This window comes from Micropterus salmoides, unplaced genomic scaffold (genome assembly GCF_014851395.1).
Source record: "Micropterus salmoides isolate LMB-PRFRI ecotype aquatic unplaced genomic scaffold, ASM1485139v1 Ms_hic_scaffold_128, whole genome shotgun sequence".
NCBI lineage: Eukaryota > Metazoa > Chordata > Actinopteri > Centrarchiformes > Centrarchidae > Micropterus > Micropterus salmoides.
In genome coordinates this window covers 1-23,455 of record NW_024040352.1, presented here as the reverse complement: position 1 = coordinate 23,455, position 23,455 = coordinate 1, and the positions used below count along the sequence as shown (strand labels likewise).

Genomic DNA, 23,455 nt, shown 5'->3' with positions numbered 1-23,455 from the left:
TTTAGCAAGGTTTAGCTCATTGATTTTAGCCCACAACTGCACTCTCATAAGCATCATTTTCAGCCACTGCAGGCAGCTGTTTCCAGCAAAAAGCTCTGATAAACCCATTGTACGTTATCTGCCCAGCACCCAACAGCATTCAGACAAGGTCAGTGACTAGCTGGTGAACATAGAACATTTAGCTCAGTTTAAGTGCAATTTAATTCAACATTACACTTAAAATTCAATAGGTGGAAACAACTCCAAATGAATGTTCATCTGTGTCTGCTTGATGTTCAGCTGTTTACAGGTGCATCTCAAAAAAACAAAAAACATGTATACAGTAGTTCTACTTAACCAGACTAAGAGATTAAAGGCAGGTTGAAATTTCTGTATCATAATGTCCGTATTCTAAATTCTAATATTTTGAAATACTAGATTTTTGATTTCCATGAGCTGTAAGCCATAATCACCAAGATTAAAACAAAACAAAGGCTTTGAATATTTAACTTCATTACACATGAAGCAAGATATTTAATGTGTAATGAATCTAGAATATATGAACGTTTCCATGATTTTAAAATCATACATACATTGTGATGTTTCTTATTATTTTGAGTTCCTCTTCTTCAAAGTAAACTGCTGGACCAACATTTGTAGTTTTTAATATTTGTACACAAATAAACTAGAAACTAAATGTACATTTGTATGTGACGATGTGTGCCAGCTGTATGGTAAGAAGGAAATAACAATACATCTGTTTAGTGACAGCTCTAGAAACATTCTCTTAAAAATCTAAATTTATAAACATCACTTCCTCTTGGTTGAAGATGAAAGTTGACCATGATTAAAAGAACCATAGCACCATCTAGTGGTATTTCTGGGTAAGATATACAGTACATATCAAGTTTCCTCCTCACTAGAGGAAGAGGTGTCCAGCTGGACCTTGATCCTTCTCACAAGAGGTGTTACAATAACTATCACAATAGAAAGTAAACTCAATCACGCGTGTCTTTATTCCCCTGCAGCAAAGTCGCAGGCATCCGCCCAAGGATCCGTACGTGATATCACCAGGAAGCACTAAAGCCGGCTGCACATACAGGTCGTGTGTGCTATTTGTTTCAGAAAATAGCGACGCTACCACCATTTGTAGTTAAACTAGTAACGCGACGCTATTGCCCAACACTGTGCATAACTGCCTTATGCAAATAAGGAGGGGGTGTGTCTCAAGTGGTGAACTTATCCCCTCTGTCAGCTGACTGATGGTGGATCAGTCAGACGAAGGAGGTGGACACTAAACTCACACATCAACAAGCCTTGCTCCCCACACAGTAAGAAGAGATGGCTTCCTTTAGTGAACTGAAGTGATTAGCAACTCTATTTGAGGACAATTCTATCAGCCATGTCTTCCTTCCTTTTTGTTTGGACACTGACAGTGTTTTCAGTTTGTGGCATGCACAGACACAGAACTGCGGTAAAGTGAGCCGTTGTTTGTGACAAGCAATCGGTCAGCTAGTAGCAGCTAAATCTGGAGTGCACACGTATCTAAATATTTAACTAGAATATATGAACATTTCAGTAATTTATTAAATCAAGGAACATTTTAACTTTTCCATGATTTTCAAAACATATACATGGTGATTCTTTTTATTATACCTTGTTTTCATGGTAAACCATAGTACCATCTGGTGGTTTTATTGGGTAAGATATATTTCACAAAAAGTGGTATAGTTGTTTGATTGCATCATCTATGTATATCGTGAGTGTGGTCCAGCCGATTAATTTCAAGTCAGCTGTTGTGATACTGATTCCACTAAGAAATATTTGTTGTAAGTTCTGTTATTTCTGATGATTACAGATGCACTAAAACAAATACATTCTAATAATAAACTATAATTACTATGTAATTTTGTTTATATTCAATCAAGGTAAAGCTGCCTTACTGTAGAGACAGTGGAGCTCCATTAATCCACATCCAGGTCCCCTCCTTGTCACGATCAGTCAAACCAATCCAAGCCATAATTTCTTCCTTGGTGAAGTTAGAGAGGAACATCTGTTCAATAAACACAACAGAAAGTTACAATATTTATATTGAGTTTGAATAATATTATACTGCAGAAGATGTTAAATTTAAACATGAAATGAACCTTACTGAAATACAATGATTTTCCTTTAGTGACACCAGCATGCTGGATATATCTCAGCATCTACTTGATGGATAGGCACCAAATTTTGTTCATATATCTATGGTGCCCGTAGGATGTATGCTAATGACTTTGGTGACCCTCTGACCCTCTGTTTTAGTTAAGCAATACTTTGACTTGTTACGAAATACCTGGAAAATGAATAACGTTCCCATGAGCCTCAGTTTTACTTTGTGTTCAGTGCTGATTAGCAACTGTTATCATGCTAACATGTTAAACCAACACAGTGAATATGGTGAAGATTATAGATGCTAAACATCAACATGTGGGCATTAATATTGTAAGCATGCTGATGTTAGGAAGCTAAGAACATTTATTTGCGTAAAATTTTTCACAAACACTGCACCTGTTCTTCAGAGCTGTTTATGACCACCAGATCTGCTCCTCTGGTTTTACAGTCCTCTCTACCCTTTTCCCAGGAACCAGACTCATTAGAGAGGAAATAACAGGGGCAACTGAACATCCTCCATCCTGCAGGACATGATTCTATAAGGAACAATGAAACGTTAAAAATCTGACAATAGTTAAGTGCCAAAGATACAATATAGATGTTAAAAACATGTATTCATATCCAGAATGAAGGTGGTTTCCAATTTATACATAATAAAACATAATTATTATTCATCATGGCTTAATGGTGTTGCAAATACAGCAAATGTAATTAGAAAACATAGGTGAATCTCTTCTGTCTCTCCTAACAGTCGCTTTCTCTGTTTCTCTCTCACACATAGTGGGAGGGGGAGGGGCAAGACTGTTGAGGGCAAATTAAGGTATGAAACTACCACTACATGACAGGGTTTGATCATGGCACATTTGAGGCTTTGAAGGGGATTTTAAAATACACAAATAACTGTCTTGACAACTACAAGGTTTCACAAGTGTTGGCAAATTTCACATGCAAAACTACAGGTACTGTTAACAAGCCCTCCTTGTCATGGTCCAGCATGGTCTCTCGTTCCCTGTGTTTTTCTGACGTTTTGTAATCAGCCTACCTACAAGGCTCACCTGGCAAACACCAACATAGCATCACTAATGGCCTAATAAGTTTTTTAGATTCCCCGAGAGCTTCTTATCTAAACAACACAGTTACATCTCTCATGTGCGACGGGATGTCACAGGGTCATGATGTCATTTTGGGGCCAACACAGAACCCTCTACAGTCTTTGGTCAGCTTCACTCTTCAAACATTTGCTTACCTGCTTGGTTCCTGCGGCAAACCTCCTGCGCACCTAATCAAACCTCTGCAGTATATCTACCCTGGCTTTTCAGTCCAGTCTTTGCCAGGTTGTTCAGTTTACAAATGTGGTACTAGTGCTACAGACAGGTCTGTCGTTCCTTGTGTCTTTTATTTTATCTAACCTTATGTCTCCCTGTGTTCAGGTTCCATATTCACCTGTGATCTCACTGTGCCTGCCTTGCATCTCTCTGGTCTGCAATTTTGCACATCTCACTTCCAATCCATTGGATTACTTAATAAACTGTGTAGATCTCTCTGTCCTTAACACTACCCTCCTGCAATCAGGTCATGACTGACGGGATGTCAGTACTCTTTCAAGATACGATATATATAATTTGTTGCATCTGGACAGAACAAATAGATGAAGATTAGTATAAAAATTGTATTAAAGACTGGAACAAAACTATACTGTCTGTAAATTAAATGCAAGTAATATTAAGCCCTTTAGCTTTGTAGTTTCACTGTGTTAAACTGGTGGTTACAGCGGAAAATGCTGCACAAATGTATCATTAATTATATCTGTACTTTACCTGCAGTCAAAATGTTTGCTGTCAATAGGGTATATCATGTTTCACATATGTGGTGACATGCCTGTTAATTTTAGATACACTTTGCAGATCTGAAATCACACATTGCTACGCATATTGTCTGCAGTTGCCACACTTACTCAGACCGTTCAGCTCTTCAGTCACTTTAATGAGGCTGTTGTTCAGCATGTTTCTCTCTCCAGTCAGGGTAGACACCTTGATATCACTGGTCCGGAGACACTCAGTCAGGTTGGCTTTGATAGCTGAGAGATCTGCAGCTAAATGTCATATAATAAACCAAGAGACATTTTTTAAGTTTAATATAAGATAATTAGAAACAGCAGGTTCATGCGTGAGGCTAGAAAATGGTTTGAAAGAAATCTGTTTTTTGTATTTCATTATTTTAAAATGACTAAAATGCCTGTTTGGATTTACTACTACATTACTGTCAATCTCCTACTCTATATTTGTTGTGTTCTTACCTGGACTTCTTTTGTATGGTATTTCCTCTTTATACAGTATATGTAGTGTTCCTTACCAGGGGCTTGTATCCCGAAGCAAGTTCAACATACCTAGGATATCTTTCTTATCCGGCTTCACTAACTCTAACAATCGCATTCGGCATAAGCGGTCACACAAAACTGATTATCAAGCAGATGACCAATCGCAAACTTGAACAAGCCCGTCCACAGAAATGACTGGGCCCCTGAAAAGGTCCAGTAAATGGGCCCTCAACGCATTCTGTGCTCTCTCTCTCTATCTCCTACATGAACACATACATGGTCTGCCGTTTGACGTTGCGTACAACAAACAGTCCTCATACCATCTTCAGGAGAGAAGAAGAAGAAACAATAACTTGTATTTTTTTGTTTAATAAGTAAAGTGAGTATTTTGGGTCAAAATAAAATTATCTTTGCTTATATAATGAACATCATGAGTGCTGGACTGCATGGGACCTCCTAGCAGCTGGGCCCCAGAAAGCTTTCCCCTTTTTCCCCCCTTACGGGCGGCCCTGAAGTCTACTGGCAGCAGAGCTGCATATTTTACAAACGAAGAGTAAACTATAGACAGTTAGACATAGACCGTTAGTAACACAGCTGCAGCAGACACATGTAGTAAGACAAACAAATCTCAGACAGTGTGAATGGCTAAATGAACAGGCATAGCCTATAATATTTGCGTTGATTTTTTGTGTTCTTATGATGTCTATGAAAACATTAGCCTTATTCTTTAAGCTCGGCTGTGTGTCGCCTTTTCTACATTAAAAGACTCGGGCACTGAATAAGTGGTCGTTCCACTTCACTTTTAATAACTTCTCATCACTTCAAAAATAAGATTAATGTATTTGTAGCACTCAAAAGTGTTCTAAACATTGTTCCAAATTACCTCCGCAACTTAACAAAAATAATAATTGAAAAAAAAAAGTGGTTGAAAGAATGAATCGTAACCAGGGGGGTTGCTAGACATATAGCTCTAGTGGGGCACAGGTCCCCTAATCCCCTATGTAATTTATTTATTTATTTGTGATTTAAGTGTATGAAATGTCTTAGTAAGTGCCTTAACAGCTTCCCTTGCTTAACCGTTAATATTGGCATTGTCATGTCAGAAAGGGCTTTGAACGGAGCATAAGCACATATACATGCAAGCATAGCGTTAGTTCAGGCAGCTAACGAAGTCAAACTCCGCTCATTCCAGCATATAGCGATAGCAGCCATCAGTGCAGCTCCGGACCATATGTGCGGTGCACACAATGGAGACATGTGGTACTCCCTGTTCGCCACAGACAGACACCTGTTGAATGAGTGACTGCTGCAACTAAACTTTACACATGATAAATAAATGCGTAACTAATGTCAATGATTTTAACCAGCACATGGTGCAGCTTGGGTAGCGCTTAACTAGCATCCTCTGCTCCTTCTTAAAAGGTAAGGTACTTTATTTGTCAAATAGACACACATGTAGCGAAATTCTTCCTCTGCATTTAACCCATCCCTGAAGGGAGCAGTGGGCAGACACAGCGCCTGGGGACCAACTTCAGAATGAATGCAGGTCAAACGGCACTGACTGGAGAACCTACTCTAACATGTTTTTGAAGGACAGCTTCAAAGGACAGCTACGTGCAGACGAAAAGACGAGCGCTACTTTCTGTCTGGCAGTAAAATTTACACAAAGTTTACAAGATATTTACATAGACAAAATTACAATGAGTTTAAAATATGTAAAACAAACATAATTAGAAAGACTAAATGTAGAGATCTACCTACCGTTAATTAAAAACAAGTGCATATGTCTGTCAGAATGTCAGATATTCGTTTTTTAAAAGCAGCTAAGGAAATTCATTCCAGGACGAAGGGACATAGTAAGACAGACTCCTCTTTCCTGCTTCTGTCCTCATTCTTGGTACCTTACAAAGTAGTCCATCATAGATCTTAAATGATATGTACTTTGAACACACTTTAAACAGATATAAGAAGGCAAAAGACCTGAAGTAGCTTTATAAATAACAATGTACCAGTGTAACATCCTTCGCAATGTGATTGCCTCACTGGCCTGGGAAACACTGGACCTCCTGTCGCAGGGGGAGATATTCCATCCCTATGAGAGGTTAAATCTGTCTGCCTCTGGGCTTCCCCCAAGTGTCCTTGCAACTATTCAGGGAGCCAGAGCATCCTTTACATGTTGTGCTTCTGCAACGCGTTCTCATCAGTGCATCATTGCGGACGCTTTCAGGCAGCGAAACAAAGTGTAATTGTTTGATGCTAAAGTTACCCTTCATCCGTATGATATGCCACAGTTTGCTACATCGCAGCAACACAAAGGAGGCTAACCCTACCCACTACCACATCAGCCTTTAGCTTTTTAGTGTCACTGTGTTAAACTGGTGGTAACAGCAGAAAATACTGTACCTATGTGTCATTAATTAGATCTGTACTTTACCTGCATGTCAAATATTTGCTGTAAATAGGGTCTATCATGTTTCACATATGTGGCGACATGCCTGTTAAGTGTAGATATATTTTGCAGAACTGTGATTACACATGGCCACACACTTTGGCCGTCATTTATCAATCTTCCGTAGAAACGGGCCTATTTTTGTGCGCGAGATTATGCTTACACTGTTCTCAGCGCCTGATTTATCGATGAGAGTGTACCCTCGCACTTAAGGTGTAAGCACCACCTGGTGTTGATAAATGCGGCGGCTTAAAACGTGCGTAATTTGAATGAAACGCCCCCAATTATTCAAGCTTCAGGAGGCCGCACCCACGACTTCACGGCAGGGACTGACGGAATACGGCAAGAAATACATGGGTTGGAGCAGGAAATCCACAAATTTAAACTTAAAAAACAAAATAATATGTTGTTTGACAGATTTAAAGAAAGATTATATGTTTAGTTTCACTACTAGAGCCCATCCCCGGCATAAATGTTCAAAAATATTGTGCATTTTAATATTACGAGATTTTTCTTTTGGAAACAATTTAATACTTTCTTATTCGATGATTTAAACTGGACACATTTTCCACAAAATGTTCAACGCGCTTAAAACTGGAAACGAGCATTCAGATGAGCCATAAGCCCGAGAGCCAGTGCTGGAGTCAGGGGGACCACCGCGCGCTGTCAGACTCGCTGGAGCGGACCAGTGCGCGCTGTCAGCCCCAGAGGAGGATGCGCTCATCCCGGAGGAGCAGGGCACGGGCCAAGAGCCTCTCGCTGAGCGTTTACTTTGATGAACGGAGGACATACGGACAGATACGGGGCCGTGTACCCCCAGCGTGCAAAGCAATCCTTCATAATGTTTTGTGGCTTTGGGAAACAGTGCTCTGCGCTGTCGTGGGACTATTACGCACGGACACGGGTCTGGACGCCCACGGACTTGGATCTGACCACCCGCGGTGAGTGGTTCAAAGTGAAACATTGTCCAAACACAATGATGAGCTGCACCACGTCTGTACCACCTGTTTGTGGAGCGCCTTCCGTGCAAACTAGAAGTTTTTGTCTGTTCCTAGAATTATAAATTGGCTACTTGTGGTGCTCCAACAGATAGATTTAGCACTGCTAAAACACCCATCAAAGTTAAGTCCCAAATAAGCTCCAAATGAAAGTATGTTGCTCTGATAAAAAGCTGCTCCATCACCTCCGGGACTGGGCTTTACGCACTGACCCAGGACTCACACATGAGCCGGGATCAGCGTGCACCAGAGTCCGGGGACGCGGGGCCTTTAGCGGGGGTGTCGGTGCTCGCTGTTGCTGTCATAATATAAACTTATAATAAATGCAGGGCTTTGTGCGCGACATGTCTGTGCCAGCCTGGTGGGGGTGTCCATTTCGGCAGCCAGTCTCAGTGCTTCAAGCCATCTGCTTATGCTCTTCGTTGTTTGTATGCAGTATTTATTTACCTTACAACATTTTTTGCTCATAGCCTTTTCATTTGAAGGTACAAATCGTATTAAAAGCAAACCCAAATAAAAGGCACCTAAAGCTACGATAAAATAGTCCAAATACAAATCAAAGCATGTTTTGACTGCTCAAATATTATATAGGCTGTATAAAGTCCGTGTTGCTCAAATATAAACACCAAAAATAATGTTTCAAACGTTGTTTCTGTTACAGTGGGTCATAATATATCATATCTTTTAGTTTGTCAGTGCGTTTTGTGGTGTTAGGAATTGTTTTTCTGCGCATTTCCGCACTAAATCAAAACTTACATCTATGCAAGTTTTGACCTCCACCTCCTAAACGGGCGTAGGATTTGAGCGTGCCGTACGCCAACGTCCATATTGATAAATCTCAAAGTCACCGTGGTTTTGGGTGTAGGCCGGGTGTACGCTGGAAATTTGGTGTAAGCACTTTTCATAAATGAGGGCCATGGTCTGCAGTCCCCATACTTACTCATGCTGTTCAGCTCTTCAGTTATTTCAACCAGGCTGGCGTTCAGCAGGTCTCTTTCTTCAGTCAGAAAAGACAACTTGATATCACTGTTCTGGAGACGCTCAGTCAGGTTGGCTTTGATAGCCGAGAGATCTGCAGCTAAATGTCATCAAATAAAACGAGAGAAACTTTAAGTTTATTAAAAGATCTCAGAATCAGTACCAAATAATTAGAAACAGCATCCTATGAGGTTCATGTGTGGTAGACTAGAAGGTGGTTTGGAAGAAATCTGGTTTTTGTTTTGGATTATTTTAAAATGACAAATGCCTGTTTGGATTTAGTACTACATTACTGTGAATCTCCTACTCTATATTTGTTGTGTTCTTAACCGGACTTCATTTGTATTTTACTTACTCATACAGTATATGTAGTGTTCCCTACCTGCTGCCCTGTTTCTTGTGGTGAAGCTTGTCTGTGTTTTGTCATGCTTCTTGTGTCGTTTCATACTGTTTGTTATGTCTCATTAATCTGATTGTGCCTGTTAAACCAGCAATTTAACAGATACCATGTCTGAATGGTTCTTTAAATAATGATACTTTAAGTAGGACCTTTGGCCTGTACTACGAAGGGAGTTCAACCTACTCAGAGTGGATTCCCAGCGGGAGTCAGGGGATTTTAGGCTTACACATATTTGCTGCATGACCTGCTTGAAAGTAAATATTTACCTTCCTGGTTAAATTATACATTCACAAAATATGAAAATGTTGTGTTTTGTAGGCCTATGTGTTAAACCTTTTGTAAAAAGCTGCTTTGAGTTTCAAACAAACAGGACAATTAGGAAAAGTCAGAAAACAACTCCAAACTCAATACAGGAGATACTAAGAGCATAAGGACAGAACAGAATGTGATTCAGACTCACAGCGGACACCAAGGCCGATGAGCCCGGCTAGCAGGAAAACACTCAGCACCCCCAGACAGAAAACAGCTCCATAAAATCTTCTCTTTGAACAACTAGGATCTGCACACAGAAGACCAGTGACTACAGTCAATGGTACAACACTGATCATACAAGGGATTATAATATACATCTGTGCAAGCTCAGTCTTCAGCTTCTCTGTCTAACTGAACATTCTTACCTTTCCGATTTGTTGAAGGTCTTGGGTCGACAGGTTTGGTGTGTTCAACATTAGCATAGATTTCTTCCATCGCTCATTAGGTGGCCAACTATCTGCCGCACAGACTACAGCACATAAAACTGATTCCAATCTGTTTGGTTTCAACTTCTCATTGGTTAAATTCTCAGGAAGTCACAAGTTTCAGAGCTGCTGAAATAAGCTTGTATGACAAGCCTCCTGATACTCCCATATAGCAACATTATTAACCCCACCTTACATACATTGCTCACCTAAGGACATAAACATAACTAAACAGTGATGGGCAAGTTACTCAGAAATTAAATCTTATCTAATAAATTACTTGTTACCTATTAATCCTTAATAAAGCTAAAAATCTGGGAGTCTGGTTTGACAGTAATTTACATTTTGAGCAAGTTTTGATCAATGTTAATTTGACACTGAGACCATTTTATGCGCATTTATCTCATCACACCTACTGCAACAGCTTTTTACTTGGTTGACCCAAAAATCTATTGATTGACTCCAGACTGTCCAGACCTTACCTGCCAGGCTTTTAACCAGAACAAAGAAATATGATCACATCACTCCTGTTTTAGCTTCATTACACTGGCTCCCAGTATGTTTTAGAATAGACTTTAAAATTGTATTGATTACTATTAAAGCCCTTCATCGCCTCTCCCCCTGGTATATCTGACGTTTTAGTCCCATACGCATCAGCACGTACCTTGAGATCCTCAGGCAGAGGTCTGTTCCAGAGTCTCGTGTGCAATGCGCGTGTCCGGTGTCCACAAAAAAATTCTCAATTAGAAGCTGTAAGTAAAATGTATATAAAAAGAAATGCCGATAACGCCACCTGGGGGGTACTTTGAGCCCTAGGACTCTCACATGCACACACACACACACACACACACACACACACACACACACACACACACACACACACACACAGGTTCTTTTAAATCGAGGTTGGAGCAGAGCAGAAACCACACTTAGCTAAAATAAATAAAAGCAGTTTACTCTGAGTTCCTCCCTCGAGAAAACGGCGTAGTTGCGAGCAAAGTCTAGGTCTAGGTGTTTATTTGTCCAAGTGTCGGGTCGGAAATAAGGACCGGCCGGGCCAGTGCAAGACCTGGTCCCTACCCTAACTAACTTATTAAACTCAATAAAATTACTCTATTAGCTTTCTTCTTTAGTTAAAAACTGCGTAGTCAAAGACTTCACTGGAGACGGTCAAGAGTCGGTGCAAAAGAGTTTATTCCAATAAAGGACAGATAATCCCAAGCAACATCCCTGCAGGTCTCAGGATGAAACTGAACTGGTGGTCAGCAAACATCACCTTATATTCACCTTAAGCTCCACCTTATCTCCTCTTTCCAGGCGGGCGTTACACCTTAACTCCACCTGTCCGGGCCCTCTTTTGTTTATGGTTGTTGTGTTATATTAAACCTGGAGGGACATATTTTGTTCACGACTTCAAGTCGTTCACAATAATAGCTTGAACTCAATGGCTTGTGTTCTGCTGTTTACTGAGCTAAGGTTCACTCCTTTCTCGATATGGCCTTTTGACTGTTAGTTGGGGCCACCTTCCTCTCCTCGTTTTTAATAATAATAATTAGGTATACTAATTTGGTTACAGGTTCACTGAATGAAATAAAACGAATGTTTACGTATGTAAACACAGTTTTATGAATGAAAGTGAAACTGTAACTATTCATTGTCAGTGAAGGCGGTGAAGGGTTGTCCCATGGATCCCTTCCTAGTCGATAGAAAGAGGGAGAGTGTGTGGGTGTGCAACATTCATATAGTGGGCAGTGGGTGTTGTTAATGTGGTATAATGCTCCTGATTCGAGGGTTATAGTCACATGGTTACAAGTTCACTTTCATTCATGAAACCGTGTTTACACACGTAAACATTTGTTATAGACAACTGAGAAAGTTGGTCACCTACACAATAAAATGTTATAAATATACTGTATTTAAATTCCTTTAAAAAAACTCTACAATGCCACTTTTAAAGGTGTGTTGCTGACTTAACCAGTTACAGCTCAAAGTGGTGCTGCAATCTTAAAATATGTTGAAATGGTCTTGAAAAAGTTCTTAACCGTTACACAGCTCTAATTAATATAAATATATATATACACACACTTTTATAATATGAATATTACTATTATATAAAATAATTTGAATTACATGATTATTTTAACTTCTTCAGGGTTGGGCCATTTTCTAGGCTTTTCTCCCCGACATTGCACTGTGCCTACTTCAGAGATCACTGTTCCCACCTATTTTTGCATACCATGAAATTCCTGACCTCTTTAGAAAGCTGAGACCATGTCGTTTCTTAGGAAACAATCAGAATAATTGTGTGAAGTACTGGACTACAGAGTTATAGAGGCTAGAATATTGTTTTTTCTTTCTGCCGGATAACAAGCATCTCTGAACTGACCACATTTCAGCCCTCTAGGTCACTTGACTTTAGAAACACAACTGAGCCCTAGCACCAGGTCTTGTGAAGCTGTGTGCAAAGGCAGATCAATATAGAATGAAATATGAGTACTTTAGACCATTATTTGCCAAGGTATGCTCACGCGTTTTGTAAAATGCCCTATGGAATATCCCCATAGGATTTTTGGTTACCCAAAATGCATACTGACAAAAAAGGCTTACTGTGTGGCAAGCTCTTGGTGTAGCATAATCCTGGTCTCAAATGAAAGGTAACACTCCGAAGTTTCATGTAGACTATTTAGATTGTATGTCAGGGGTTCTGATATATAATAATTACACAAAAGTCTCTATTTTTAAACTATTATAAAAGTGACATTTATTTGCAATAAAAAAATAGGTACAAGATTCCCCTTTACAAATATACATAAATGTTGCATGTTGAAATCCCCACCCTGTAGAGAGAACTACACTACTGTCGAGGTATACACATGGAAGATTAAAAAAATGACCAAAAAAACATAGCTTGGGCTAATGCCCTTTGAAAAGGACGGTTTTATTGAGCTTGTGTCACATGTTGTTGCTCTGTAAGCTAAGGTTAATCATTTTAGCGATGTGGTACAGCCTTAGCTTAAAACCATACTCTGTTAACGTATGGTGGTGGCTGTCTATGCCATACTGCGTTTCGCTGATGTGCTCCCCAAGCACAAACACATCCTCTGACCCTATCTTCTTCTGTACAATGTACACGACCTCTAGCATTTTGATGGGCTGTGATCGTCTGGTACTTGATGTCTGACGAATGACCCACGCTGCTGCCCTGACGACCCTCACTGTGCCTTCTGATGGAATCACTAGACCTCCATTGTTTTTTAAAGTCAGCAGGTGGTAGCTCTGGTTCTTGATGCAGCGTCTGTCACCAGGCTGGCACGGCAGATATCACAGGACAGCTTCTTCAGAGCCCGTCGCACAACAAATCCTGAAATTTGAGTTAGTATAATAATTTCATAACTGATAATAATAATCATGGGGAAATTAAGGGAACATTTCTCTATTTCGACTATTGTGAGATTGTTTTCCCCCAGATTTTGACTATTGGCACTATTGGTTATAGGCAAAATTGGCTTTCAGGCATTAGGGTTGTTATTCCAGCCACCTTAAGCCCGCCAAAAAGCTTGCCTGTGACAAGATGGCCGCCAGTGATGACGATAGAGCCTTTATTATGGATATCTATGGGTGGGAGGGGCACGTTGGGAGGCTCCACTGCCTGCCAGCTTTGGAGTGCCCCTGTCTCAACCACCCCCCAATTTTAACTGCTCCTTATTTCCACTCCACCATACCACACTTCACGAACCATTAAATATATCCAACACAATACAATACAAGCACGCAGGCGGGTGAGGATTTTGATGGTGGTGGGGGTCTCATTGGCCCTGTTTCCTGCCCCTGACATACATTTGTACTATACTACTACTATTAGCGGGAGAATAAGATGATACAGCTGTAGCTCTGTGTCTGTCCTCTCTGCTCCACCTGAAGCGGCTGTGAGCTGCACTTTATCAGAGGCGCTGAAAACTTGCATTAGCACAGACTAAATCTTGATTGAAAGACAGCTAGCCTAATTACTGTCTTGTTTAAAAATGATGTGCGCCCATACGTGTGTTGACTGGACTGGTCCTCAGAGGTTGCTGCTAGAATGCGAGGGTTTTGCGTGACACAGTTATCTTTTCCAAGCTGCAGTTTATAAACCCTGTTGGCGTTTATAAGAAGGCTAATAAGTAGTGGGATGTTTTGAGACATTTTTATGAATGAAAATAAATCAACTTCAACTAAATGAACTTCTTCACTGCATTTGCTGGAATATTTTAATGGGCTACTTAAAAAAACCAGAAAAACTTTTTCCAAGAGTGTCCTGGCCAAGGCAGGCAGTAGTACAATTGCACATTTAAGATGGGAATAAATAATCAGTTACAAGGTCATAAAATATCAAAATGTTCTTAAATATTCACCACAATCTTTATAAATCATTGTCTTTATTATCCTCTGAGCCATAATTTGTAGGTAAATGTCATTCCAAATGTCTTTCATTATTTCTACTTTACAATAAAAACAATTTACAAACTTTTAATCTCCAAACTAGAATATTTTCATTCCTAGAAGAAAATGCATGTGGTTGCTTCATCTTCTGCAGCTGCTTCTGGTGATTGATGTGTACATTAATCAAAGTTCTGTAATTTGTCAAAACATATACAGTTGTGCATTTTCACACTAAGTACAAGGGACACAGGTACACCTTTGAGAATCTCTTGCTTTGTCTTTGCCTCACAGTTCAGGAGTTATTCACCAAAACACAAAGTATTTTTTAACTGGCCACAAGATGTCCAGCTTCTTTGTTGTGCACATGCTTATGGTGAACTTGTGCACCAAATTCCCAGAATTGTAGAAATATCATTAATGTTACTGTAGTGCCCCCTGTGAGTAAAATTGTATGAAACCTTACACACTTGTGCAAAGGAATTATGTTTAAATATAATATAGAAGCAGTAGAAGCAGCAAACACACAATAATGCACCAATGCTAAACCATTTTCTCACAGATCCATCTCATATTGGTTTCACATGACAAATCATTCCAGTTGTTTCCCTCCCCTCCATATATGATGTGGGCACAGTCCTCTTCCCCAAGAGAAGGATGTCCTCCATTGTTATCAGGTTGCCCACTCCGCCAATACAGAAAAGGTCTACAAACACAACAATAATGACATTGTTTTACATGAACACAGTCTGTTATTCCTGCTATTCACCAGGAAATGCCACCAAGACCTAAAACAGTTTGGGGCAGTGTGTTGGTGAGGTGAGTACTGGTGTATTTTAAATTGCATTCATTTCTTTTTTTTTGACAAACGGGAGTTGTCCTCAGATTGTTTTAGCAAGGTTTAGCTCATTGATTTTAGCCCACAACTGCACTCTCATAAGCATCATTTTCAGCCACTGCAGGCAGCTGTTTCCAGCAAAAAGCTCTGATAAACCCATTGTACGTTATCTGCCCAGCACCCAACAGCATTCAGACAAGGTCAGTGACTAGCTGGTGAACATAGAACATTTAGCTCAGTTTAAGTGCAATTTAATTCAACATTACACTTAAAATTCAATAGGTGGAAACAACTCCAAATGAATGTTCATCTGTGTCTGCTTGATGTTCAGGCTGTTTACAGGTGCATCTCAAAAAAACAAAAAACATGTATACAGTAGTTCTACTTAACCAGACTAAGAGATTAAAGGCAGGTTGAAATTTCTGTATCATAATGTCCGTATTCTAAAATTCTAATATTTTGAAATACTAGATTTTTGATTTCCATGAGCTGTAAGCCATAATCATCAAGATTAAAACCAAACAAAGGCTTTGAATATTTAACTTCATTACACATGAAGTGAAATATCTCATGTGTAATGAATCTAGAATATATGAACGTTTCCATGATTTTAAAAACATACATACATTATGATGTTTCTTATTATTTTGAGTTCCTCTTCTTCAAAGTAAACTGCTGGACCAACATTTGTAGTTTTTAATATTTGTACACAAATAAACTAGAAACTAAATGTACATTTGTATGTGACGATGTGTGCCAGCCTGTATGGTAAGAAGGAAATAACAATACATCTGTTTAGTGACAGCTCTAGAAACATTCTCTTAAAAATCTAAATTTATAAACATCACTTCCTCTTGGTTGAAGATGAAAGTTGACCATGATTAAAAGAACCATAGCACCATCTAGTGGTATTTCTGGGTAAGATATATTTCACAAAAAGTGGTATAGTTGTTTGATTGCATCATATAAACGGTATATCGTGAGTGTGGTCCAGCCGATTAATTTCAAGTCAACTGCTGTGACTATACTGATACCATTTTGAAATGTTTGTTGTAAGCTCTGTTATTTCTGATGATTACCGAGGCACTCCTAAAACAAATACATTCTAATCATAGACTAATAACAGTATTTTATTTGCAATTTTGTTTATATTCAACCAAGGTATCTGCCTTACTGTAGAGACAGAGGAGCTCCATTAATCCACATCCAGGTCCCCTCCTTGATACGATCAGTCAAACCAATCCAAGCCATAATTTCTTCCTTGGTGAAGTTAGAGAGGAACTTCTGTTCAATAAACACAACAGAAAGTCACAGCATTTATATGTTAGTTTAAATAATATTATATTAGAATATACTGTATTCAAGATTAAATGTAGACATCATGAACTGAACTTTACTGATTCATTAAAGTACAATGATTTTCCTCTGGTGCCACCCGCGTGCTGGGATATATCTCAACACTGCATAGATTGGCACAATATTTGGTACAGATATCTATGGTGCCCAGATAGTGTATGCTGTTGACATTTCCTGTCACCATGAGGTTGACTTTTAATTAGGCTATATACTGATATCTGATATCTCAACAACTAGATCACGGATGAATTGTAATAACTTTGATAACGACTTTTTATCTATCTTCAGGTCAAAAAACTGTTTGTTCAATATTTTGATTTATTACCAAATACCTGGAAAACTAATGACATTCCCATCAGCCTCGGTTTTACTTTGTGTTCAGTGCTAATTAGCAAATGTTATCATGCTAACATGTTAAACCAACACAGTGAACATGGTGAAGATTATAGATGCTAAACAGCAACATTCCAGTATTATTATCATAAGCGTATTAGCATGCTGATGTTAGGAAGTTATGAACACTCATTTGTGTAAAATATTTCAGAAACACTGCACCTGTTCTTCAGAGCTGTTTATGACCACCAGATCTGCTCCTCTGGTTTTACAGTCCTCTCTACCCTTTTCCCAGGAACCAGACTCATTAGAGAGGAAATAACAGGCGCAACTGAACATCCTCCATCCAACAGGACAAGATGGTTCTGTAAGAAACGATGAAACTTAAAATAATCAGACAATAGTTAAGTGCCAAAGATACAGTCTGGATGTAAAAAATCATGTACAGGTGAAACTCAAAAAATTAGCATATTGTTTCACCTGTATACATTTCCAGCATGAAGGTGGCTTCAATTTATACATTCACATAGTTATTATTCATCATGGCTTAATGGTGCTGCAAATACTGCAAATGTAATTAGAAAACGAAGATGAATCTCTTTCTGTCTCTCCTAACAGTCGCTTTCTCACTTTGTTTCTCTCACACATAGTGGGAGGGGGAGGGGCAAGACCCTCCATACAGTCTTTGCTTGCCTGCTTGGTTCCTGCGGCACAACCTCCTGCGCACCTGTGACTCATCCACTACTCGAGACTCTGCAGTGTATCTACCCTAGCTTTTCACTCCAGTCTTTGCCAGGTTGTTCAGTTTGCAAATGTGGTGCTATTGCTATGGACAGGTCTGTCATTCTTAGTGTTTTTGTTGTTTGTTTTTTTAAATCTAACCTTGCTCCTTCCTGTGTTCAGGTTCTACACTCACCTGTGATCTCACTCTGCCTGCCATGCATCTCTCTGGTCTTCAATTTTGCTCATCTCACTCCAATCCATTGGGTTACTCCTAAAGTTCAAAGTAAACTAAATTGATTTCTCTGTTCTTAACACTACCTTCCTGCAACCAGATCATGACTGACGGGATGTCCGTTCTCATGCAATGTTATTTTAACTTTCAAGATACGTTAAAATAATTTGTTGCATTTGGACAGAACAGATAGATGAAGATTGGTACAAAAATTGTGTTAAAGACTGGAACAAAACTATACTGTCTGTAAATTAGATGCAAGTAAGACTAAGGTCTTTAGTCTTTTAGTTTCACTGTGTTAAACTGGTGGTAACAGCAGAAAGTGCTGCACCAATGTATCATTAATTATATCTGTACTTAACCTGCAGTAAAAATGTTTGCTGTCACTAGGATCTATCATGTTTCACAGATTTTGCAAAATACCTGTTAATTATAGATACATATAACAGAACTGAGATTACACATTGCCATGCATATCGTCTGCAGTTGCCACACTTCCTCATGCTGTTCAGCTCTTCAGTTATTTCAGTGAACGATAGCGGACACACTTTGGCCAGCAGTCCATAGTCATGCATTGTTATCATACATTTATTTTTGATTTATAAAATGTTTTACCTACTTAGCTAATTCAAAAGATCATATCACAGTGCAGGGTTTTGTACTATTTGAATTTCTGAGTAAATGTTTGAAGATACACACCAAGTAAATCTAAATACCACATGCATGGACTCACTCTGAAGCTTGTTCAAGTCTCTAGTCATTTCAACAAGGCTGATGTTCAGCAGATCTCTCTCTTGAGTCAGACTAGATGACATGTTGACGCTGGCCTGGAGACGCTCAGTCAGGTTGGCTTTGATGGCTGAGAGATCTGCAGCTAAATGTCATAAAATAAACCAAGAGACATTTTTTTAAGTTCAGTAAAAGATCTCAGAATCAGGTACCAAATAATTAGAAACAGCATCCTAAGAGGTTCATGCGTGGTAGACTAGAAGGTGGTTTGGTAGAAATCTGTTTTTTGTTTTGGATTATTTTAAAATGACTAAAGTGCCTGTTTGAATTTACTACTACATCACTGCGAATCTCCTACTCTATATTTGTATTTGTTTTATTAACAATAACAATTGTATTCTTAACTGGACTTTTCTATGTTACTACCTCATTATACAACGAAGGTTAAAATGAAGGGCAACTGGACTTGGTTGAAGCTACTGGAAGACGTTTCGTCCCTTATCCAAAGGACTTCTTCAGTTCTGACTGACTGGCAGGGAAACTCAGCTATTTAACCTCAGTGGGGTCGTTATCTCGGGTCATCGATACGCTGGTTCGTTAGTGTTCCTTGTTGCTGTGACGACAGTCGTTACAGTCGTTGAGACTACCTGTGGCCAAGACTGAACGACCATCGTTGGTATCTTCACCTGAGGCCAAGACTGAACGACCATCGTTGGTATCTTCACCTGAGGCCAATAGGTTACGTTTGTTGAGTTTCCTGGGAAGTGATGAAAGGACAGCATTGTAAGTGGGGGATAAGTGGTGGCGTAGACCCCCTCCCCTGTTCAATGACGGCTTCTCAACCCTGGTGTAGATGGCTTCCTTGACACCTCTTTCAAACCATCCATCTTCTCTGTCTAAAATGTGCACCTGGTGGTCCTCAAACGAGTGTCCTCTGTCCTTCAGATGTAAGTAGACAGCAGAGTCTTGACCTGAGGAGTTGGCCCTTCTGTGTTGAGCCATGCGTTTGTGTAGTGGTTGTTTAGTCTCCCAATATACAGGTCTGTGCATTCCTCACTGCATTGGACCGCATACACTAGATTGCTTTTCTTGTGTTTGGGTGTGCGGTCTTTGGGTGTACCCATCTGTCTTAGTGTCCAACGAGGGTTAAAATGAAGGGCAACTGGACTTGGTTGAAGATACTGTCTTAGTGTGTTCTTGGGTTTAAAAAACACAGGGATGTTATGTTTGTTAAAAATCCTCCTGAGTTTCTCTGATACTCCAGACACATATGGAATCACAATGTTGTTGCGTTTGACCTTCTTTTCCTCCTCCCCTGTAGTTTTGTTCTTCTTGGATTTTGTGGCTGTCTTCACAAAGGTCCATTTAGGGTATCCACAGGCTGTAAGTGCCCCCTTCAGGTGGTCCTGTTCCTTCTCTCTGGCTTGGGCGCTTGTTGGTATGTTTTCACTCTGTGGTGCAGTGTTCTCATGACCCCTAGCTTGTGCTCCAGTGGGTGGTGTGAATCGAAGAGTAGGTATTGGTCTGTGTGTGGGTTTTCTGTAAACACCAATCTGCAGGCTCCTGTCCTCTTCAATGTGTACAGCGCAGTCCAGGAAGGCCAAACTGTTGTTGTGAACATCTTCTCGTGTGAACCTGATGTTACTGTCCACAGAGTTGATGTGTTCTGTGAAGGCTTGCACTTCCTGGCTTTTGATTTTGACCCAGGTGTCGTCCACATATCTGTACCAGTGGCTCGGTGCTATTCCTCTGAAGGAGTTGAGGGCTTTATTCTCCACTTCTTCCATGTAGATGTTGGCCACAATCGGGGATACCGGTGAGCCCATGGCACAGCCATGCTTCTGTCTGTAGAATCCACCGTTGTACTGGAAATAGGTGGTGTTTAGACAGAGGTCGAGTAATTTACAGATCTGGTCAGGGCTGAGTCTGGTTCTGTTGTCCAGGGTGTTGTCTTGTGTTAGCCGTTTCCTAACGGTTTCTACTGCCTCTATGGTGGGGATGCAGGTGAACAAAGAAGTCACGTCATAGGATACCATGGTTTCATCTGGATCCAGTTTTAGTCCTCGAACTTTGTTTACAAAGTCAATAGAGTTTTGGATGTGGTGAGGCGTGTTTCCCACCAATGGAGCTAAGATGGTGGAAATGTGTTTGGCAATGTTGTAGGTGACCGAGTTAATGCTGCTGATAATCGGCCTGAGTGGGGCTCCTTCTTTGTGTATCTTGGGTAGTCCATAAATGCATGGAATGGCTTCTCCAGGATACAAACGGTAATATTGTTCACGGGTGATGGTGTTGTCCTTCTGTAACTGTTGTAGACATTCTATGGCCTTTTTCTTGTATCCGCTGGTTGGGTCTCGTCTCAGTGTCTCATACGTGTTTGTGTCCATTAGTAGTGTGTTGACTTTGTTCTGGTAGTCAGCTGTGTTAAGTACTACCGTGCATCTTCCTTTGTCCGCAGGTAGGATAGTGATGTTTTGATCCTTGCTCAGGGATGTCACAGCCTTCCTTTCTTGGATGGTGAGGTTGGAAGGGGGGGCCTTCGCATTAGAAAGGGCTGCAGATACCTTTAGTCTGAGCAAAGGCCAAAGGATTAAACTTTGCCGTTACACCACAGCAACTACCGATAGTAGACCTCATCACAGCCACAGAATCGGCCATTAGGAAAAACAAATTAACAGAAACAGAAGCGGAACAGCTCAGACTAAAGGTATCTGCAGCCCTTTCTAATGCGAAGGCCCCCCCTTCCAACCTCAGCATCCAAGCAAACTGGATCCAGATGAAACCATGGTATCCTATGACGTGACTTCTTTGTTCACCTGCATCCCCACCATAGAGGCAGTAGAAACCGTTAGGAAACGGCTAACACAAGACAACACCCCTGGACAACAGAACCAGACTCAGCCCTGACCAGATCTGTAAATTACTCGACCTCTGTCTAAACACCACCTATTTCCAGTACAACGGTGGATTCTACAGACAGAAGCATGGCTGTGCCATGGGCTCACCGGTATCCCCGATTGTGGCCAACATCTACATGGAAGAAGTGGAGAATAAAGCCCTCAAGTCCTTCAGAGGAATAGCACCGAGCCACTGGTACAGATATGTGGACGACACCTGGGTCAAAATCAAAAGCCAGGAAGTGCAAGCCTTCACAGAACACATCAACTCTGTGGACAGTAACATCAGGTTCACACGAGAAGATGTTCACAACAACAGTCTGGCCTTCCTGGACTGCGCTGTACACATTGAAGAGGACAGGAGCCTGCAGATTGGTGTTTACAGAAAACCCACACACACACACAGACCAATACCTACTCTTCGATTCACACCACCCACTGGAGCACAAGCTAGGGGTCATGAGAACACTGCACCACAGAGTGGAAAACATACCAACAAGCGCCCAAGCCAGAGAGAAGGAACAGGACCACCTGAAGGGGGCACTTACAGCCTGTGGATACCCTAAATGGACCTTTGTGAAGACAGCCACAAGATCCAAGAAGAACAAAACTACAGGGGAGGAGGAAAAGAAGGTCAAACGCAACAACATCGTGATTCCATATGTGTCTGGAGTATCAGAGAAACTCAGGAGGATTTTTAACAAACATAACATCCCTGTGTTTTTTAAACCCAAGAACACACTAAGACAGATACTGGTCCACCCCAAAGACCGCACACCCAAACACAAGAAAAGCAATCTAGTGTATGCGGTCCAATGCAGTGAGGAATGCACAGACCTGTATATTGGGGAGACTAAACAACCACTACACAAACGCATGGCTCAACACAGAAGGGCCAACTCCTCAGGTCAAGACTCTGCTGTCTACTTACATCTGAAGGACAGAGGACACTCGTTTGAGGACCACCAGGTGCACATTTTAGACAGAGAAGATGGATGGTTTGAAAGAGGTGTCAAGGAAGCCATCTACACCAGGGTTGAGAAGCAGTCATTGAACAGGGGAGGGGGTCTACGCCACCACTTATCCCCCACTTACAATGCTGTCCTTTCATCACTTCCCAGGAAACTCAACAAACGTAACCCATTGGCCTCAGGTGAAGATACCAACGATGGTCGTTCAGTCTTGGCCTCAGGTGAAGATACCAACGATGGTCGTTCAGTCTTGGCCACAGGTAGTCTCAACGACTGTAACGACTGTCGTCACAGCAACAAGGAACACTAACGAACCAGCGGTATCGATGACCCGAGATAACGACCCCACTGAGGTTAAATAGCTGAGTTTCCCTGCCAGTCAGTCAGAACTGAAGAAGTCCTTTGGATAAGGGACGAAACGTCTTCCAGTAGCTTCAACCAAGTCCAGTTGCCCTTCATTTTAACCTTCGTTCGATAACTATGACCTGGGTGACTGAGAATCTTCATAGATACCTCATTATACAGTACATGTAGTATTTCATACCTGCTGCCGTGGTTGTAAATGGGAATTTGTTCTTAACTAACTTGCCTGGTTAAATAAACAATAGAATAAATTCAAATATCGTATGCCTTGTCTTTAAAGTAATGCCGCTTTTTTAATGCAGTGACAATGTAAATACATGTAGATGGGAATAATGTATTGCCTTGTTGTCAATACAAACTTTAAATACAGAAGAGACATTTCCTTAACACAAATACCTTTTGCACCCAGGCCACACAGAAACAGTTACTATATTACATAAGTCAAAATGTTTCTGAATTCTGCCCAATGACAGTACATTTTTTTAAGTAGGACCTTATGTTTTCCCAGAAAATACGCTAATATTATATAAATGTTGACAACCGGCAGCACTAACAAACATTGTTGAAATATGGCACCAGAAGGAA

The 23,455-nt window shown here is 40.5% G+C and overlaps 2 protein-coding genes across 3 annotated transcripts; both read right to left on the bottom strand.

The window, feature by feature from the left end:
- Positions 1 to 1,614: 1,614 nt before the first annotated feature.
- LOC119900149 (C-type lectin domain family 4 member M-like) lies at positions 1,615 to 10,111 on the bottom strand. Of its 2 annotated transcripts, XM_038714907.1 has the most exons (6): positions 9,953 to 10,111; positions 9,736 to 9,834; positions 8,838 to 8,975; positions 4,088 to 4,225; positions 2,530 to 2,669; positions 1,615 to 2,032 (listed from the first exon to the last, which is right to left on the bottom strand). In XM_038714907.1, exons 1-6 carry the CDS (start codon positions 10,020 to 10,022, stop codon positions 1,919 to 1,921), a joined length of 699 nt encoding a protein of 232 aa, XP_038570835.1. In that variant the 5' UTR covers positions 10,023 to 10,111; the 3' UTR covers positions 1,615 to 1,918. The 2 variants fall into 2 exon arrangements, 1 of the variants encoding a protein (XP_038570835.1); XR_005444010.1 differs by lacking the exons at positions 8,838 to 8,975; positions 9,736 to 9,834; positions 9,953 to 10,111 and adding an exon at positions 4,430 to 4,599 and having other exon boundaries at positions 1,866 to 2,032.
- Positions 10,112 to 14,410: 4,299 nt separating this feature from the next.
- On the bottom strand, positions 14,411 to 18,778 carry LOC119900151 (CD209 antigen-like protein A). The gene is made up of 4 exons (XM_038714908.1): positions 18,644 to 18,778; positions 17,178 to 17,320; positions 16,441 to 16,550; positions 14,411 to 15,134 (listed from the first exon to the last, which is right to left on the bottom strand). Exons 1-4 carry the CDS (start codon positions 18,723 to 18,725, stop codon positions 14,972 to 14,974), a joined length of 498 nt encoding a protein of 165 aa, XP_038570836.1. The 5' UTR covers positions 18,726 to 18,778; the 3' UTR covers positions 14,411 to 14,971.
- Positions 18,779 to 23,455: the final 4,677 nt, after the last annotated feature.

Excerpts from the sequence above, each read along its gene's own strand:
- LOC119900149 (XM_038714907.1), bottom strand. The coding sequence starts at position 10,022 with ATGGAAGAAATCTATGCTAATGTTGAACACACCAAACCTGTCGACCCA. Across the intron at positions 4,226-8,837 it reads TGAAGAGCTGAACAGCATGA|CTGCAGATCTCTCAGCTATC; the intron begins GTAAGTATGGGG and ends TATGACATTTAG. Across the intron at positions 2,670-4,087 it reads TGAAGAGCTGAACGGTCTGA|AATCATGTCCTGCAGGATGG; the intron begins GTAAGTGTGGCA and ends TGTTCCTTATAG.
- LOC119900151 (XM_038714908.1), bottom strand. The coding sequence starts at position 18,725 with ATGTCATCTAGTCTGACTCAAGAGAGAGATCTGCTGAACATCAGCCTT. Across the intron at positions 17,321-18,643 it reads AGACTTGAACAAGCTTCAGA|AACCATCTTGTCCTGTTGGA; the intron begins GTGAGTCCATGC and ends CGTTTCTTACAG. Across the intron at positions 15,135-16,440 it reads GGAGCTCCTCTGTCTCTACA|ACCTTTTCTGTATTGGCGGA; the intron begins GTAAGGCAGATA and ends TTGTGTTTGTAG.